This window comes from Heterocephalus glaber, unplaced genomic scaffold (genome assembly GCF_053883595.1).
Source record: "Heterocephalus glaber isolate CG9 unplaced genomic scaffold, H.glaber_assembly_v1.0 deba00001481, whole genome shotgun sequence".
In the NCBI taxonomy this organism is placed as follows: Eukaryota; Metazoa; Chordata; class Mammalia; order Rodentia; family Bathyergidae; genus Heterocephalus; species Heterocephalus glaber.
In genome coordinates, this window is record NW_028258317.1 from 9,886,825 (window position 1) to 9,908,087 (window position 21,263).

Below are 21,263 nucleotides of genomic sequence, written 5' to 3' on the forward strand. Positions count from 1 at the left end.
TCCTCCAAAAAATAATTTCCCCCAAATTGAGAGGTTTTCGATTTTATGGAGGTTCTAGAAGGAAGGTCTGAATCCATCTTATCTGAATATAAAAAACAAGGAGAGCTGAGCTGAGCTGAGATAGCCACTTATTCCTGATCTTGCCTTCTTGTTCTTACCAGAGCTTCATCAAGGGGTTTACCATGGGTGATGGGGTCCTGGACCAGTTTCTAGGTTTTTATGTGCAATGAATGAAGAATTGGACAAATGATGATAAGGAAAAAGCAACAAAGATTTAATCAGGAGTGGGCTTACAGCAGTAGAAAGGAAAATGGCACAAGATCTGTATGAGTTGAGTTTAAGAATTTTAAATGTTGCACTGGACCTAGGATGCCTCTCATTGGGTCTTCCAGACCCTGTCCAACAACATGACTGACAGGGTGCTGAGTCATGTCAGCTATGTCTACTGCGCATGTCCTTTTTTGCATACTTTACCTGTTATGATTGGATGTATGAAATGAAGTCTAGATACATGAATCTTTAATAAGCTCCAAGTGAAGAAAGGTCATGCTGGAGAATATGGCAGACAAATGTCCTGGTTTGGGATTTTGGAATATTTCAGGGGTCTTTGTTTTTCTTAATCTCTGCTTCCAGGTAGTAGGCTTTAGGATAAGTGTGTGTGTGTGTGTGTGTGTGTGTGTGTGTGTGTGTGTGTGGCCCCAGGCATTGCTCATGTTTACATTAGTGGAGGAGAGTGGTCCCAGAGCCCCAGTTGTACTCTCTATGTTAAAGTGAAGCTTCACTTTTGCAGAGCCTTGATAGGCAACTTCCCTCAGAGCACATGAGGGAGAATAAGATCTTAGAGATGAGGCCTGGGAGTTAGAGGTGGGAGGAGGGCACTGAAAAAATGGCTGGCAGATTTAACTTCACACACTGTGAGCAAGAGCTGTAGCAAGAGACAGCTGTTTGTTTTCTCTGGCCACGATATGTTAGAATATAATTATCTTATAGGAAATGATGGGTTTTTTATTCTTTCCACTGTTTAAAGTGACAGCTTTTATATGCCTCCCTGGAATCAGAGGGACACCATCTACCTTGGCAAACAACTCAAAGAAGAGCCACTTAAAGGAGGAGCAGGAGAGTGTAGGCCTGCCCCAGGACTGGGGTAGGAAACAGGTTAAAACAGGATGAATCTTCCCTTCTTCCCTGCCAGCCCTCCCTCCCTCAAGGGAGCCAAGGCATCTGCTGCCAGTTAAGGATCATTGTTCACGTAGCTTCCTGCTGGGGAGCCAGTGATTGGAAGCAAAGGTCCTCTGGGTTCCCTGACACAGAGATAATATTTTTAGCTTCTTATTTATACCTTCATCTGGAAGCTCAGGGTGGGTGCTACCTCTCCTAGGAGTCAGCTGTGCTGCAGAGAACAGGCTGCTTCCACGTGGTCTAGCCATGCACCTCAAATGATGTGGCACAGGGTGCTAATGAGTCAGCTTGTCTGCTTGCCTGGCAGCTTGGCCCTTCCTGCCATTCAGTCTGCTTCTGAGTCAGAAGCATGGGTGCATGACCTTATCACTTTATTCCTTTCCCCTTTGCACTTTCCACAAATAATATTGCCATTTTCTTCATTCTCCTCAAGCAGGATTCTACATGAAGGGCAGAAGGGATGACAAGGGCATTGTGGGAACAAACATTTTGGGAATGACTCCCCTTTGATGACAAAGAAGGAGAGGGAAATTTATAGAATGTGGAGATGAGAAATGAATGATAATAATGTCTATTATTTACACAGTATGTACTTACCTTTTGCCAGTCATTATGGTTAACCCTTTGATATGTGATTAGAACCAATCCTTCAACAACATTGTAAGGTAATTTTTACTATTATCCTTTTTTCTGATAAAGCTTTAAAAAATTAGAAAACTTTTCCAAAGTGACATGGTCAGAAAGCACTGAGCTGGAATTTGAAACAAGTTCTACCTGGGTTCAAAGTCCAAATTCCAAAGTCCAAATTCCATCACAAAGGCAAAGGGTTAAATCTGTAGGTGACTGAATAAATTATTGGGGTGGCCAAGTAGCCCTATTTTTCATTTTGTGGGCAAAAAGATGGCACTGAGGTGGTCACTGAGCAATTGACCAGTCTGTCATCTACTTATGCCATGGGTTGTTTGCCCTTCCCCAGTCTGAGGCTTTTATCTAGCCTTCTAGGAAAGTATACCTCTGGATCTGTTACAGTTGACATTCTCCATTCCTATAGAGTGCTGAGCTAGAGAAACCTAAAGAGTAGGGGTTGGGGGAAGAGTCAGGCATTAGAACTATCCTTCTTCTCCCACATACACCAGCATTTTGAAGATTTCTAGGTCAGCATCCATGCATAATCATACCAACAATACTTCTTAAAAGAACATTTTTTTAGTTTAAGTTTCTTACATTATTATATTAAGCTTTTTAAAATTCTAGGACAACTGTGTGTTTCAAAAGCATGCAATTTGGGGGGAGTAGTGTTGGTTATCACAGCAGGAGGAGATCCTTCATTCACACAGATGAGGAGCTCAGGGCTTGGAGGGGGTGCGGGATAGAGTCACAGACTTGTGTTTAGTCTCTGTCCTTTTGATTTTTTTTTTGTATTAAATTCTTTTATTGGTACATTGTAGGTATACAACACAATTACATTTCTCATTGGGAATTGTACCTTTACATAATGCATCTTGGTTCTTATTTTTTCCCCATTCCTAGCCCTCCCTTCATGCCCTCTACCCTTCCCTATTTACCAACACTTTATTACCATTTTTTCCATCTCTCATCATTTTTCCTTTCCCCTGCCCCTCCCACTACCCCTACCCCTTTGGACCTTTTCTTCCTATTTTACATTATCGATTATTCATTCTAATCATTGGTACATTTTAAGTATACAAATAATGACATTCATCATTGGAAATTTGCACCTTTACATAGTCTCTCTTGGTTCTTATTTTTCACCCTTGCCCAGCCCTCCCTTCAACCCCTCCAGTCCTCCCTATTTACAAAAATTTTGTTCCTATTTTTCCATTTTCTCATATTAATTCCATTCCCTTCTATCCTTTCCCCTAGCTCTCCCACTTCCTTCCCCTTTGCCCCTTTTCTTCCTATTTCACATTACCTATTATATGGACTAAATGTCCTTTTGATTATTAATGAGGTGACTTTGACAAAGATATTAGATCATTTTCTTCTTCTCTAAAACAATGTCCACCCTTCTGATGTATTGAGATTAAATGCTGTATTGCATGGAAAATGTCAGAGAAGTTCATGTAAGAAGTAGGTGCTCAATAAATGACAATGCCATTCTATGAGCAATGTCACCTAGCTGTTAAGGGCAGAGTTAGGACCAGAACATTGTTTTCTGCTTCTCTGTGCTCTGTGCTGTGCTTTGTGTGTATGTGTGTGTGTGTTTCTGTGTGTGTGTCTGTGTGTACTGCAGGAACAGTGTAATGTCTGCTTCTGCAAAGTAATGTGGTTCATAACACTTTACAATTGTGTAGTTTTCAAAGCACTAAAGTAGATTATATATAGAATCTACCAAAAAATGTACACCCACCTCAGGAAAAAAAACTTGTAAAAATATTTTAATACTAAATTTATTGAGACATCATGAGATTAATACAAGTTACCTTTGGCCTCTGCAATTAAAAGAAATGCTCAAAATGGTGACCATTAGCTTTCATTAGTATGGTGAGCAGTTGCTTAGGTAACCATGGTCATTGAGATTGCTGAACATGCATTTTCAATTTCTTCTCTAAGGGCCAGCAGTGTAGTGGGTTTTCTGCGATATATGATACCCTTTAGGATCCCCTATATGAGGGTAAGACCATCTGTTTAAAAAAATCATACTATTTTTCTTTTCCTGATGTGTGTATCCATTTTTTGGTGGACTCTGTAGTTTGACCAATGCAATTGCACAGTAAAATTGGGTGGGAGTGATTATTACTAGGCCTACTTTTCACATCAAGGAAAGGGAGGCTGGGAGAAGGTAACTTTCTTCAGTCCTGTGGCTGGTCAGGGGCAGGCCTTGCCCCTGCATCTAGACCTCATGCTTCTTCATCTGAGTATTTTTTTCTCTAGTATACAGTGCCTTCCCATCAAAAGGCCAACACTTTTACCAAAGAGATAAGGATTACTGAGAAAAATAATAGGCTGAGGGTCATAAATGACATAGGTAACCAAGAACCTGATTAGATAGTGAGGAGAAAATATTGGACTTTGAGATGATTGAGCAAAAGGCAAAGAGAAAACACTGACTGGGTGGTAAATAACCCAATACAAGGCAATATGGGAACATGGAAACTGATGGCTTCTGAAGACCACAGTGTAACTTCTTCCTGTCAGATAAATACTGGTTCCTTAGTAATTCTGAAATTATTTTGTAATCACTCTGCTTCTTCTTCAAATTTCCTGAAATGTGAAAAACCTGAAATTTTTGATGAATGAATTCTTGATGAATGGAAACCTCAAATTCTTAATGACCTCTGATTTCAGAGTCAAAACCATTTCAACCACTAAAGCAGGTAACAGTATAATTAAGTCAATATGTGTATCACAGATCGGAAACATATTTTAAAAATCCAGCCATGATTCTTTCAATTCCAATTGTGTAGATGTGGCTCCTTTTTATGAAAGCTCCTTCTCCATTTTTTTTTTTTTTTGGTGCGGGAGATCAAACTCAGGACCTTGTGCTTGCAAGGCAGGTGGCAACACCACTGAGCTAAATACCCGGCCCCATTACGTCTCCATTTTAAGCTTCATTTTTACTACCTAGTATCAAGGGAAGTGGTATTTCTAAGCCCAAGAATAGGGATATTCTTAAACTCACTTACCTGAGATTCTTGAATTTACATAGGCATTCTAGTCTTAGAACGCAGAATTCAGATTCCTTAGCAATTAAAAAATTTTGCGATGAAGAAAGGTAAAGCAAAACCTGATTCTTTTATTCCCAAATTCCCCTGAGCTCATTTTGTGCTTTAAAACCATTTACACTCTCTCATTCTGAGCTTCTAAACAAAGTAAATTGTATGGTTTCTTCATGACAAAAATAATTACTGATTTCAAAGTCTTGAAACCACTTCACCCACCAAAATAGCCATACAATAAGGAAATACTTGTATCACAGAGTAGAAAAATATTTTTAAAATTCCAGCCACAATACTTCAAGTTGCATTATTTAGATGTGGCCACCTTTTATCAAAGTTCTTTCTCCATAGTATCACCAATTCTATAGTGAGTATAACTTTATGACACAGAGATTTTAGTTTTATGAACAAATTTGTTTGTGGACTCATACTTCATGCTGCATGTGAATACATTTCACTTATAGCCTTTTGATTGACTTATGTACACATTCATACCAGAAGTATTTGGAATGGGGCAGAAAGTGGAGAATAAAAGGGCTGTTGCTGGAGGTACTGATAGCAATTATCATGAATAATATCATCGTATTGCCTATTAAAATATCTATCATTGAGACCTCTACGTCAGAGTTGTACATTCAGATCCAGCTACTTAGTAAAAATCTACTCTGTGCTAGATTCTTCATCATTTTATTTCATTCATGCTTCTTAATCAGTTTCTGATGGAGTCATTATGAACCCTTTTCACAGACAGTAAAACTATGGTCCAAAAAGGTTGTAAAACTCCCCAGTATTTCACAGATTGAAAGAGCCATGTGCTTTCTATGTAACATGATGTGGAGAACATTTTGAAAATTTTACAAGATAGGAGACTTTTAAAACAATAATCCCCCGACCACACCGAACCAAACAAAGCTAAACCATGACAGCAGTCTGCTTGGACCAGGAGTTGTTCTTTCTTTAAGAAAAGGCCCTCAGTTTTGCTTTCCTGAACTTTGAGTTTCTGTTGTTCCTCAAGCCCTGGAGGTGGGCAAATGCTGATGCCACAGGGGCAGCAACCCGTTCAGGGGCTGGTGTACTCATGCTCCTCTGACATTCCTGGCCAGGCTACTGTTCACGTGAAATGATGCCCAGCATGACCGGGGCCACCCAGCTCTGCCGACGTAAGTCATTCCTCTCTGATTAATGCAAGTTTAATGTCCAAGGTTATAAAATACTGAGAGAAGGAGAGGGAAAGAGCTAACCTATTCTGTCTGTGGTCACCAAAATGTAAACAGAACTGCTTTTGGTCATTGACTTGGAGTGAGATAGACTCTGCACGTACCTGTCCTGTGACTTTGGACAACTTACTGCCTTCTTTGAACTAGTTTCTTTATATATAAAATAAGGGTGATCAAACTTTCCATAGAGAAGTGCTGAGGTTGAAGATTATGTATAGAAAGAACCAAGTGCATCACAGAGTCTCAAAAAGAAAGATAGGTGTTATTGTTATTGTCATTGTAATAGCAAAAATAACTAGTACTAGTAGCATCTGTTAGCAGGTGGGATGTTTTAGCTATTGCTCTGACCATTTCAGCTTTGACCCCCAACAGGTATCACTGCACTCACTCTCCATTCTTTCATCACTCTGCACCACTTCTGCTTCCATTCTCTTTTAACAAAAATCATATATGATGAATGGAAACAAAGTCTTTGTAAATAGGGAGGGGTGTGGGGGGGTGTTGAAGGGAGGACAGGGGAATGGGGAAAAAAATAAGAATCAAGAGAGGTTATGTAAAGGTACACATCTCCAATGATGAATGTTATTATATTGTATACCTAAAATGTACCAATAAAATTAATAAACAATAAAATAAAATTTTAAAATCATATATGACGAAACATCACATGTCTCCAGATCAGGTCCCCTTCATCTCAAAATCAACTACCACATGCTTGAATGAGCATCAGGTGGAAATGGGGGAACCAAAAATATGCAATTAGAGGACAGATGGAGTCAAGAGGGCTGATGGGAACTTTATCTGGTCTAACCTTTTGATATCCATAGGACAGGCTGTGGTCAAAACTTCCCCAGCTACATAAGCCTCAATTTTGTGTTTCAGACACAAACATTTTGTGTTTTGTGTTTCAATTTCCTTCAGTAATCACACTCAATGTCTAATACTTTCTATTTTTAGGAGCTGTCTGAGATTTAACACCAGAAAACCTAATTCTCTGCTTCTTCTCCCTTCTTTTTATTGATATTTCACTTTTCACCAATAGGTTATAGCATTAGGCTCTACACCATCAACATGTTGGTTTTGTTTGATTTTGTTTTCCATTTTATGAATTATTCCAAAGGGATACATTCCAGATAATTTATATTTTCTTGTAATTATAGCCATTTCATTATTTTTAGATTCCTTTTTAAAAATTTGCATCATCCATTACTTGCTACATAAAGAATTTTATATTTTTGTTTACTTTTCTAGAATTATAAATTGGTTTAATCCCCAAGAAAAAATATTTGTAGAATAAACTCATACTTGGTCCCACATTTGGGTGCTGATGGCTTTGTTTTTGTCAACACTGGAGTCAAAAGCATAACTGTTATCAAGAAAAGAATAGTGTACAAGGCAGTGGTTTTTGACATTATATACAAAGGGAGCCCCATATAATTTTTGGAGATTAAGAAGAAAGTGGGAAACTGACTTTTACAAAAAACAGAACATTTGAATTTTATTTTCTATAAAAATAAAATTCACACATAGGAAATTAAAATATTTAGAATTATTTCTTTCATTGAAAAACTATTCAAATTAAATGATAATGTATAGTTACAATATAAATTATAGAATAACTAGTTGGGACTGACTACTAATGAATCATTGAAAATACATAATAATAAGCATTGAAGATGATAATTATTAAAGATACCTAACTGAAGATAAAGAAAATACAGCATTGCTTGACCATTTGGAAATAATGTTTCTTGAGTGCCTACTGTATACAGTATGAGCATTTTATAGGCTCAATGCTCCTGTGAAGGTGAGATTTCACTTTACAGAGGAGAAAATTAAGGTTTGGAATAGTACAGAAATAAATAAAATAAGACATTTTTACTAGCTGCATAATTTAGGTATTTATAATTCACTGTGCCCCAGTTTTCTTAACTTCAAAATCTGAATTCGGAACTACATAATCTAAAGGCACTTTTGTAGCTTTACACTGTATAAGCACAAGAAGTGTGTGACCATGATTATAAGGATTGGTTGTGTATGAACCAATCAGATGTGGTGAATAAACACCTCTTTACCCTGCCAAATAGGAAGGGGAGGGCAAAAGTTAAAAAAAAAAACTTTAATGAGACATCTATAAAAACTGTGTGTTCCCAAAGATCCGTCCTATTTGGCAGCTTCTGCCTCACCCAAAGCTTCTGACATCTAAGAGAACTCTTCTCTCTCAGAGTAAGTAAAGAATTTCCTTTGAATAGTTGGAGTGCATAGTGAATAAGGGGTAGTGAACTGTCATACTCAACTTGTAGAGGGGAAAGTTTATTTGTCTTTGTTTTCAGGAAAAGTGTGATGGTGGCTGCAAACAGGGTGGGTCTGCTGAAATGATTATTTTTCTCTCTCTAAGCATAAATACTCATTCATACTTTTCCTGAAGGTGGCAGGATGAGCCAGATAAACTTCTAATTACCTGTGTTACTTTTAAGTCTTTGATCTAGGAAAAAATGGCTCGAACAGTTCTATTTTATTAGACTCTCATAAGTTTTTGAGATTTCTATTTCTACTCTCACTTTTCAAAACAAGTACTTATTGAAACGATTTACTTACATATTGCCTTATGTCATTTTCTACATTCTTTTCCCACACCTACTGGTACTAGCACTGAAGTTTCTTTGTCACAGAAATAAACACTTCAAGTATTTTGCCCTTTGCCTTCACCCACTGCTCAAATAAGGAAATGGAACAGGTTTAGAAACTTCACAGGCCATAGTTGTCATGTGATTATGAATTTCCAAAACCTCCACTTGCTGGAAGCTTTAGACAGTTCCTTCTTCATGGACACCAGACTCTATGAAGACATGACAGTTTTAGATATTAAGAATCAAAAGCTGCTGATTTATTTTGGTACATTTGGTCAACTACCTGAAAACTAGTGATGTTAGGAGAATATATTGCCTTTGTCATGAACTTTTCTTTAACAAGTACCTTGTGCTCCCTTCGCCAGTTTGGATGCAGCAGGGGATTGACCCTGGCTTCTATGACACTCGTAACACTTTAGCCAAAGCACACCTGTGGAACCCAAGGTCAGAGTCAGTGGTACTAGGGCAGGGAAAGGGGATGTAGTTTTTAAACACCTAAGAGTTCTTTTGGCTTTAGGTGCCAGTTTGGAGGAAAAAGCCACACTCAGATCTTTCTAGGCTGCTTCACGTGTTCAAAGACACTGCAAATCAGACCACCCTCTGGCTGCCCCAGATCATCTCACTGCACTTATTTCTTTTCACCGAGGTGCAGAACAAAGCTGTGGACATCTTTATGCATCCGACACAAGGGCACTGTATATAGCACTTGACAATTACAGGATTTCAATGAATCACACTTTCTACATTTGTCTTCTTGAAAATCCTCCTGCTTTTTATGTGAAGAAGCAAATGGGCTCTGCTGCCTAGTATTTCTTTGAGAGTTAAACATCTGTATTTCGCAAATGACTATCTTTTCCCAGCACCTCTTTAAGTAAGGCAGAATGAACCACACTGTAAAGCTCCATCAGCCATTTGGCTGAAGAACTAGAAATAAGATTCTAAGTCACAAGTGAGCAGGATGTGACTTGCAATCGCAGAACATTTCAACTTAGAAAGGGCATCAGACATGGTCTTCCTAGGCCTCAGTTTTCTCATCTCTAATGGTAGAACTGATTCAAATATCTCTGAGCTCTATTTTTCTGTAGTTACTGTCTACTCATATATGTTAATATTCACAAGCTTTTTCTAGATTTGCACATATATTTCTTGATATGTATACATATATGTATATATCTGCTTATTAAAAAATTAAACATTACAAAGAATGTATAAAGAGAAACATGAGGGTCTCCCCACTTTATCTCATTCCTCAGAGGTTTGTGGGTATACTTTCTTTAAAATAAAAATTAAGGTGATGGTATAAATTGCATACTGCTCTAAAACTTTGCATTTTTTCACTTCTCATCCCAATTTCTATTGTGCTATAACAATAATAATATGAACAACTGTTCATCACAATTTTTTTCTAAAGTGGGCTTGAGACCTCAGTGATCGGAGGCTTAGGGTACACAGAAATTATTATCTATCAATATCCACTCCAGGCTGGCCTCCTATTTCCTTGTGGTGAACATTGGCCTGTGACTCTGTTTTATAATTAACATAAGACAACATTTGTGCTGATATGGGTACTGACCTTTAATCCCTCTGTAGGAGTTTAACCTGTAAACAGTACAAGTTTAACTTCACTTTTTTCTGTTATTCTGCTTGAGTCAGCATACCTAAAATGAGGAGAATAGCTTAGGAATAAAAAATGGAAATCCTTTGGATGATTATTTTTTTAAATGTTAAAACAGATAAATATTAATAATTTGCATTTTATAGTGTTTTATAAAGCATCTTCATGTTTAACACACAATTCAAAAATATATTTTGAGGAACTGCAGTGAACAGGATGCTCACAGGTTGTACTTGAGTCACTTGGCAATAAGACAACCACAGCAGATATCATCACCATTTAATTCATAGTAAACTAAGATGCAGAAAAGTTACATGATTTCCCCAAAGTTCCAGCTAGGAGAGGCAGAGGTGGTCTCTGAACCCAGGTCTGTCTAATCTCCCAGCAGCAAATCTCTACGTGAATGTTTTAGATGCTTTGAATTGATAATGTCTCTGGTGTAATGATTTACATCTTAAGCTACTCTGGAATTGTCACCAAGGACTTTATAAGTAATCTCAAGGCCAATTTCCTTTACCAAGCTCACTTTTTCTCTTGAATAAAAGGAAGTGTAACCCTGTCTGTCAACACTGTGTCTCATTAGATACTTGTCCTTGGACAAATAATTTAAACTATTTTATAGTCTTTCCTAATCTGTGAAGAGAAAGGGCCAAAGAGCTCAACTGATTTCTGAGATTATTGTGAGGAATAAATTATATGATGCATACGTAGCAATTAGAATGCTTGGCAATAAATGATGATTTTTATTATTATTGGGCTATTTTACTTTTGTTTCATTAAGAAACAAATTCTTATTTTTGCTAATTATCAACACTTTTGTGCAAATACCAAAACTGAGAGGAAAAATTTGCACCCCAGGTTTGTATTTGTCAGTATGATGGTTTGGAGCTCAAGTCAAAGCTTAAAATCTCTAATTATAAGATGATAGGCTATGTATAAATGGTGCAACATCAACTGTCTGTGCCTGGGATGTGATAGAGCTTTGGAAGATCACCTTCTCTAGGAATCATTACTCACTAGCTTATCATAGGGTTCTAATGACAGAATTATAGTTCCATTCTCTTAGGTTAAAGCAAGAACCTCTGTTGAAGTGAAGAGCAACAATGAAGTCATTGGTTATACTTTCACTTGAATTAGTTCAGTAGCCATAGGCTCTTTATATCAAGGGATAGATTACTGAGAGCCTGCCCTGAAGAGATGTTAAATGTAAAGAAATGAGTTTGTCACGAAGGGAAGTCTAAGAACAAAACTCTGTTTCACTCCACCTATGAGTTTGGGTAAATCCATTAACTCCTCTAAGTCTTAGCATTGTTCATTATTTAATGAAGATAATACTTGCCATAATCACCTCACTACTGAGAGGATCAAATGAGAACTGAAGTGTCCCTGTGCTTCTATAAAGTGTGGAAGGCACAGGATATCCTATGCTCACAGGGTGCTCACGGGTTGCATTTGAGTCACTTGGCTATGAGACAACCAGAGCCAATATTATCACCATTTAATTCATACTAAGTATGCAGACATAGGGCATCCACCCTATATTGAAAGTATTAGAGGAGAGAAGCTTAGTGCAAAGAGGAGACTACAGGATTGGATGGGAAACTGCTCAAAATAATCTTCACTACACTTTTTCCTTTGATAGCTCAACCTATGCAAAAATCATTCAGAGACCAAAATTTGCCAACCAAATAGGAACAGTGCTCCCTTTTAGAGGACTATTTCTGAGGAAGATGTGTGGGTAGCAAATCTTTGAGCTAGTCTGTCCTCAACTAAAGCAGTGAAGCTGTGAATTACTTTAGCAGGAATTGCCACATAACTCCATCATCTGCAGGGGACAGGAGAACCCTCAGTTTAGAGGCAATTAGGAAAAAGTCTGGTCTTCTCTATATGGTCTCATAAATGGTTGACTATAAGAAAAACAAGCTTTGTACCCCATTCCATATGGTCCAAAACCAAAGTGAGGTTAACTTTAAGGCCAAGTATGGATTTCTTCTCTCAAACTTATTTTGCCTAAAGAATAATCGGCTGGGACTACAGGTTAATAGAATGAAGTACGAGATAACCACAGAGGCTAGAAGCCTCATAGTCCTGACCTCAAGGCATCCAAGATACCATGTGAGGCCAGGAATTCACACAACAGAGCTAGTCCATACTAAAATTTCCTCTATTTTAATGAGTCACTAATTATCTGGGCCAGCTTGAGGATCAGTGACATCTAAGATCCCCTGGAAATCATTCTGTTTAGAGTCACCATAAACATTTGGCCCCACACCTTTGTCCAATATGACTAATTGCAATTACTTAGGTGAAGGAAAAATAAAACATATACCTTTTGTTTATCCAGTTGCTGAAATGGGATGGAAGTATCAGAGGGGCCTCTACAGCTCATCTTCCCACTCTTATTGTCTTAGTCATGAATTTGCCTGAGCCAACCACATCTCTCTGCATGGTTCTCTTGCATTTTTTTCCAGACCTGTCACCATGGCTCATCAATTTCCAGCCCTCACCCCAGAACAGAAGAAGGAGCTCTCAGAAATTGCCCAGCGCATTGTTGCCAATGGAAAGGGAATTCTGGCTGCAGATGAATCTGTAGGTAAGTGTGAGAAACAGTTGTGTCATACAATAATGTACTCTTGTTTCTACAGTTAGAAAAAGCAACCAGCTAATCATCCTCCTTCCTCTTAAATGTTTATGTACACGAGTGAGAGCAAAAGACTCAGTGGGTGTGATAGTCTCTCTGCATCTCTACTTCCACATTTTGAGTCCTATAGTTTTATAGGTAGATTCTGAAAAACCAAAGAAAGAGGATATAGCCCTGCAATAAGGTCCTTGCTAAGGGTCATTTGAATCAAGACTATAGCAAGGCCAGGAACTCAGTAACTAGTGAGGTCAGATACATGGCCATTTGCTTCTAATGAGGTCAATATAAAGTCAGCTCAGTCAGGAAGGGCAGAGAAGAATCTGCATGTGGACTAGGGGAGGATTTGTGGCTGAGGGAATCCCATTATGGCACAGGGAGAATTGTAGCCAGTTTGCCCAGCCTGCCCTATAACAATAGGAACTAAAGTCGACAGCCTGCCCCATTCCTCCTTCCACTGCACATACAACTTGCCTGGATCAGTAGAGGTCTAAAGAGGCCCAAGGGCTTTCCACATTCACCTGGAACCCCTATACCTCCTAGCCAGCACTATGACAGCAACCAGTGTCTTCCTCCAGGAGACAAAAACAATCAGGAGTGTTGAAGATCTGAATTTTTAAGAAAAGTTCTTACTTTTCAAGACTGAGGGCGAAGAAGGACCATAGCAAAGTTCTGGCTTGCTCCTTACACTACCTTTGGTCCACCCTGCTTAGGCACCATGGGAAATCGCCTGCAGAGGATCAAGGTAGAAAATACTGAAGAGAACCGCCGGCAGTTTCGAGAAATTCTTTTCTCTGTGGACAATTCCATCAACAAGAGCATCGGGGGAGTGATCCTTTTCCATGAGACTCTCTACCAGAAGGACAGCCAGGGAAATCTGTTCAGAAACATCCTCAGGGAGAAGGGGATTGTGGTGGGCATCAAGGTGAATACTTCTGTTCACTCTTCACCCCTGCCTCCTCATGGGCCCACTGCCAGGGCAAGGCTGATACTCATCTCATCATCTCATTTCTCACTCTTTTCCATCATCATCTTCCCATGGAGAACTAGATCCTCTCTTAGACTTTTCTTCCAGTGCTCTCATCTTTCAACCAAGTTTTCTACAAGGTATTTAATCTCTCTTCATCTCTATTTGCTTATTTCTTAAGGTGAAAGTATTAGTACCTATCTCATAAAGTTATTAAAAGGATGAAATGAATTTTTAAAATATTTTCTATCACATAACTAATCAGTTAACAGTAGCTATTTTTATTAAAGTACTTATTGTTCTATTTTCTAACTAGGTCTTCTAATATTGCATGAAAACCAGCATTCATTGAGTGTTTACAGTTTCTAGCACTCATTTAATCTCTGCACTACTTCTTGGAAGAGACTCAGTTACTGTCCTTAGTTTACAGATGGGTACTCTATAGGGCAGCTAGCTTGCCTGTAATCAGGCTATCTAACTCTTGGGTTTGTGGCCTTAGTACTGGATGTTTTGAGAGTAAACTGTACCATTATTCTCTTTACCTCCTATTTGAACACATAGCCTGTCAAGTGCAGATGCTTAGTAAATGTTAGGACTGACACTATCACACTGTTCCTTCTAGGTAACATCCCTTCTGCTATGGTGGACTGAATTGTGTCTCCCACTGTTACACTTTCTTTTTTTTTGGTACTGGGGATCAAACTCGGGTCCTTGTGCTTGCGCAGCAGGCAGCGAAACCACTGAGCTAAATCCTGGCCTCTGTTACACTTTCTTAATTTAGTCCTTGATTTTAAAAGATCAGAACAGCACCAAGTGCTCTGCTTGTGTTCTATAGACATCTGGCACTTGCTAATTACTTATTAATTATTTATATCCACAGTTAGACCAAGGAAGTGCTCCCCTTGCAGGAACAAACAAAGAAACCACCATTCAAGGTAAGGATACTATCTACTAAGTCATTATCATATAGGCTACAAACAATATGGGTAAAGAAAGAAGGAAGGGAAAACAAAATATGAATATTACTCTACTTCTAGAGCCACCCATGCCTTAGTTTTCAATCCCAGTTAAATGAAGGACCATTTAATAGCTGTGTAATCTCAGGGTGGTCATTTAAGTGTTCTGAGCTTAATTCTCTCACCTTAAAATGATGATAACAATACTTGGCCAGAGGGTTGTGGGGATTATATTAGATAATGTAATGCTTACCACCACACCTTGCACAGAGAAGATACTCTGTACCTTGAAGATACTCTGTACCTTAAAAGAAAAACCCAGTAGCAATGTAGAGAAAAGGCCCCAGACTTTGGGATAAGACAGACCTGAGTTTGAACCCTTTTTCTATTACATGCTACATAGATAATTTTGCAAGGTACTTCTGCCTAAGAAGAAGACAATTATTAATCACAGCACTGAGTTAGCTAAGCAAAAATTGGATTCTAGCTCTATCACTCTTGAACTGTTGAAACTCTAAGAAAAAAATCACTTAACCACACGGAGCCTTAGTTTCCAATTCTGTAAAATGAGTTTAATATTAACTATTAGAGTGCCCTCTATTCTACCTATGGAGTATCCTGTATGTACATCAAAACATATTTATTAAGTCTAGGTCTTTTGGCCCAGCATTGGGATGAATGCTTATTTTCTTGGGTGCGGTTGGTCCTAAATCTTTGTGGACAGAGAGCTAATCCAGGGAATCCACTTCACCAGAGGCCACACAAGTGTTCAAAGAAGCCTTTCTTTCTTCTGTGACTTGCAGGGCTCGATGGCCTCTCTGAGCGCTGCGCTCAGTACAAGAAAGATGGGTGTGACTTTGGGAAGTGGCGTGCTGTGCTGAGGATTGCCGACCAGTGTCCCTCCAGTCTTGCTATCCAGGAAAATGCCGTTGTCCTGGCCCGCTACGCCAGTATTTGTCAACAGGTGCTCTGCCTTCTCTTAGGGCTAAATAACTAGGGATTTCTCTCACATCCCTAGTTTTGATCGAAATAATTTCTTGGAGGTTGGTGACTTGATGCTAAGTTTTCCAACCAACATATGCTGAAGCATCTCTGGGTCGAAGTTAAGTTTGATTTGCTTCTGTGGGTACTATGTTGGGATGACCAAAGTTGTGGGCAACTGGAAATTCCCCATTAGAATTGTTAACTCTGCTTGAATTTCTTAACTAGAAGCATCTTTCTCAGTAATTTAAACTTGACTGCTCTAATAAGATAGCAGCTAGTTTCTGAGGTAGCTAGAATAATCTCTATAATATGATGTAGAAATGAAGGGATTAATTTTTTGCTCCATTCTTGAAAAACTTTTAACTTCACTGTTCTTTTTTGGCTAAGCCACAGATGTTCACTAGATACTCCATCAATTTCTTTTACCAATGTAACTCACCCATATAGCATTTCTCCACAAAGGCTTCTTTCTTACTAGTTGCATCTGTTGAATCTGCTCCTAAGGAAAGCTTCACGGTGAGCACAGCTTCACTTTTGTCCCTTGCTTGACTCTATTTTATTTTTTTAGAATGGGCTAGTACCTATTGTTGAACCAGAGGTAATTCCTGATGGAGAGCATGACCTGGAACACTGCCAGTACGTTACTGAGAAGGTAGGTCTTAAATATAAAGGTCCTAATTCCAGTTTTTAAAACTCCTGTGTTTTAAGTAATAGTTATCCACCACCACCACCACCACCCATCCCACCCCACCCCCGTGCTGAGGATTGGATCCAGCATTGCTAGGTCCACAACAAGCTATCACTGAGGTAACCTCCAGCCTTGATAACTATTACATAATATATAACAGCTGTTATCTTTGAAATAGCCTTCAGTTCAGAATCATTATGTACCATGGAAACAGTAGAGTGGCTAATGAACTCTTCAGTTGCTGGTATGTGATGCTTTCCTCTTATGGAAGAAGGCCAGGATTTCCAGTACCAAGGTTTGAGTTGGAGAATCCATTTGTGGGACCTTGGGCAACTCATATTATCTCTTTTGGACCACAGCTCCGTTATATGTGCACAAGCAGTTTTAAAATAAGATCTGAGGCTCACGCGAAAATGAAATTAGAAAGTATGCTGTATCATGTTTAACTTTCTAAATTAGTCACAGTAATTCTGGAATAAGGCTTTCTTCCTCATACACTCTGAGAAAGTATGAGAAACAAAATTATCTGGCCTTAATTTCTTTCCTTGCAAAATTGTGTGGACTTACATGGGATTTGAAAGTGCTCATATCTCTAAAATGTATGTTAATGACTATTCAGCTTCTTTAGGGTTGAAGAGTGGAGGTCAGTTTAGGTGTCCCCAACCAGCGAAGTCAAGACAGTCTCATTAGAAAACAATACTGACCAAAAGCATAATTGGAATAATAATGGAAAGGGTCTCTAGGAAACAGAAAGATGCCAATAGTTCATGCAGTGAACTATAATGGAGTGTTAGAGTTTAAATCAGAGGATAAATCAGATTGGTTGTCCTCAGTGGCAGTGTGGCACACATTGCCCAGACGTGCCCAGGGGCCTGGAGGTGGATTTAGAAGCTTTGGGTAAGAACATATGGGAATTGCTTCATCCTAGGTCCTTGTAGTACAGAATTGTCAAGGTCATAATCTCTGAGACTGATTTTGGATTTCAGGTGTTTGGTCCCTTTTGTCCTTCAGGTTCTGGCAGCTGTCTACAAGGCCCTGAATGACCATCATGTTTACCTAGAGGGCACCCTGCTAAAGCCCAACATGGTGACTGCTGGACATGCCTGTACAAAGAAGTATACACCAGAGCAAGTGGCTATGGCTACTGTCACAGCTCTCCACCGTACTGTCCCTGCAGCTGTTCCTGGTAAGACTTTCTTTGTTCTGTAATTCAAGGTTTTAGCCTTCATCTTTTGAAAGAGTGCCATAGCATTTGTTTATTGTGGAGTCTGCTTTTATCATTGAAACAGACCTCTGTTATTTCAGCCAACACTTCCTTTTCTACTATGTGATGGTAAGTATTGTGAGTCTGTCTACAGGGTCACATCCATTTATTTACTTGACATTTTTCAAAGCCCTTTTCTCCTCAGGTCAACCAACCTCAGCAAATACGAACTGATTTTTCTGGTCCAATCCCATGTAAATCAAATAGAGAAAAGATTGAGATGTTATCTTTTAGGCTCACTGCTTGCTCCCTTAACCAGGGTATAGAACCTGGGATTAATACAGTGGAATGATTTCTCTCCTTTTAGGCATCTGCTTTTTGTCTGGTGGCATGAGTGAAGAGGATGCTACTCTCAACCTCAATGCAATCAACCTTTGCCCTCTACCCAAACCCTGGAAACTAAGTTTCTCTTATGGGAGGGCCCTGCAGGCCAGTGCACTGGCTGCCTGGGGTGGCAAGGCTGCAAACAAGAAGGCAACACAGGAGGCTTTTATGAAAAGGGCTGTGGTAAGATGCCTCTACCTCTTATTTACTTGATCAGCTTGATACTTGGGACCTAATGTTCTTCTGTGGAGAAGAATTGTTTTCTTAGGCCAGGAAAGTTTCTACAGATAATGTCTACTGGGTATTTGAAAATATGGCATGACAGATCAGTAGGAAGACTGGTGCCAGAAAGTTTTTAATTATTCACACTGGAAGTAGAGTTGATGGCAGGAGATTGAAGGAGAGTTTCAACAGAGGCACTTCTGTGGGAAGAAGATAAAAGAGGGTGGGGTGAATCTGGCATGCCTTTCATTTTGGGGTAATGAACAAGAGAAGCCACCATGAAATCAGCAATTATATAAGAGGATGAACGAAGGATTCTGAGAATAAGTGGAAAAGAATTTCAAAGAGGCTGGGCAAGGAACCAAGTTAGTCAAATGTTTGATGATGAGGCCCTAAAGGAAAGGAAAGCCCAAGGAAACTGAGCTGGGGCTTAAGAGAAGTGTAGCATTTTAGAAGTAGTGCTTTACCTTGAAGATGGAAGACAGGGAAATGATTTGCTATAGTGTGTGTGGTGGATGGGATACGGAGGTGAGGCTCGTGAGATGGAGGGATTGTGAAAGTGCAGGTCAGAAGGGCCACCTTCACAGAAGGGAAGTTGAAATTATCACTTAGGACTGTAGTTCTCAAGCTTGAGTATGCCTTAAATTACCTGGAGGGTTTATTAAAAATGTATGTTGCTGAGCCCCACAATACTGAGTTTTTAACTCAGGGGTAAGGTCAGAATGCATCCATTTCTAACCATTTTCTAAGTAATGTTTACTGTCCATGAATGACTGGATGTAATATATGCTCATCTTGGACAGTCCTGGAGAGAAGAGACAATAGCAACAGTGACTAGAAGTGGTACTAATTGAGTGGTATTTAGTATTACAAGTGTTCCATATTTCCAAACTTAGCTTTAATTGGGATGAACACAGGGAATCAAGTGATACTATGCTAACAATTACAGGAAAATCACATATTTTCCTGGATAAGTCCAAACAGAACATGTAAAAAATATCTTAAATAAATGTTTTTTTGGCTATGGTGTAATATACTACTAGAAGTTTCTCAAATTTAGTTTTTAGTACTGTTGTTGCAATAAGGTTGATACCAAAAAGAAGTTTCACCATTAACTGACACAAACACCATGCTTGCCAAAGAAATGACCAGAAAAACTGAGATAAAAAGGGAGATAATATATGATGGAAGGCAGGAAATATTCAGCAGCATCACTGTAAGGGGAAAAAAATTCTAATCAGCAGTAGAGTGTCATGCCAAGAGTTGCATTCCCTCTAACTCAGTGTCTTTTCTCATGGTTGTTTTTAGGCTAACTGTGAGGCAGCCAAAGGAAAGTATGTTCACACCGGCTCTTCCAGTGCTGCTTCCACCCAGTCACTCTTCACGGCCTCCTATACCTACTAGGCCCTGATGCCCTTCACCCTGGCTCCAGTTTCCTAGGTGTTATGGTACAAAGACTGAAAGGAAACAGCTTTACAATCCACCTTGCAAATTAGACAAAATTAGATAGGAACTGCTGGAAACACAATACATGCTAAATCTTAAACATGAGGAAAAAACCAAATTAAACCTAAGTATGAATATCAAAGATGTAATATAATTTCATATAACATTTCCCCTCACTTCTAATCCCAATGCTCCAGAATATTCACCTAAGAAAAGAAAACCAGCTCTCTGTCCAAATAACTGCTGAATGCAGAGAAGTGCATGATATGAAAAAATCTTAGTGGTAGGTTATGAAGGAAAGAGTTGCAACTTAAAAATAAATGGTCCATAAACCTTCCATTGTCATTGAGTTTCACTTCAGTTCTTGATGACAGACTCAGTGTATTTTATTATCTTTGACTCCACTAGATGACTGCTGTTAATGGTTGGGGTCCTCAACTTTGACTACTCTGGAATCAATCTAAGCAACTCAAATCTACCTTAGGGGTCACTTACCCAAGGGCTTTCATTTTACAGGTGATAAACCAATCCCAGAGCAGTTGAACTCTTTGTTAAGGGTCATATATGTAAAGTAGAGCTGAGAGATTAGAATTCAAGTCTCTTTCTCATATAATGGGTACATAGCTAGAGAGTAAGTTTGAGGCAGGGTTACAGGCAGTGTTCAATACATGTAACACCTGTAGGTCTTCTACTTGTCTCACTGCATTCATTCAATCAGTAACCACTTGTGCTTCTACCATGTACCACACTGCCCTAAAAACTGGTAGGTATCACCTTGTGTGAGAGAACTCTTTTGCCAGAAAACTTTCAGCACCACTGAACCTATGTTGTAGATTCCCATTTATTGGTGAGCATGAATTTATAATCAAGACTAAGTTATTTATATCTTTGGTCAAGTCTAAATTGCATTTCTTGGGCCAGGGATTTAGCTCAGTGGTTCCAGTGCCTGCCTCACAAGTGTAAGGTCCTGAGTTCGATCCCCAGTACCAAAAATAAATAAATAAATTGCATTTCCAAGGGTATAAGGATTTTTATAATGCATTTTTCCTAGCTACCATGATAAAAGGATTACATTTATCTTCAAAATCTTAACTCCAGTAATTTCCTGACTCATAAGCAAGTGTTATAAGGTTTCAGACTTCAATTTCTATTAACTCTGTGATCACTGAGTAAACATATTAGTGCCTTCCTAGCTTTAGTTACTTTGTCAGATTTATTCTATCAGTAATTGAACACCCACTAGAAATAAAAACACACACTAGACACAGGAAATAATAAAAAGCAAGATACAAAATCAACATTCAAAAATCAATAGCATTTCTGTACACCAACAATGAGCCCAGCAAGGAATTAGGAAAACAATTCCATCACAATAGCTTAAAGATTAAATACCAAAGAATCAATCTAAGTAACATTATAGTACTCTGAAGAAATACTGGGAGAAAATGGGAAG

At 38.8% G+C, this 21,263-nt stretch overlaps 1 protein-coding gene across 1 annotated transcript; it reads left to right on the top strand.

The window, feature by feature from the left end:
- The first annotated feature begins 8,239 nt into the window (after window positions 1–8,239).
- Aldob (aldolase, fructose-bisphosphate B) lies at window positions 8,240–20,147 on the top strand. Its single transcript, XM_004848208.4, has 9 exons — window positions 8,240–8,302; window positions 12,793–12,914; window positions 13,673–13,884; window positions 14,807–14,861; window positions 15,686–15,846; window positions 16,435–16,518; window positions 17,566–17,740; window positions 18,126–18,325; window positions 19,673–20,147. The coding sequence occupies exons 2-9, from the start codon at window positions 12,803–12,805 to the stop codon at window positions 19,766–19,768; spliced, it is 1,095 nt and encodes a 364-aa protein (XP_004848265.2). The 5' UTR covers window positions 8,240–8,302; window positions 12,793–12,802; the 3' UTR covers window positions 19,769–20,147.
- The last annotated feature ends 1,116 nt before the right edge of the window (window positions 20,148–21,263 follow it).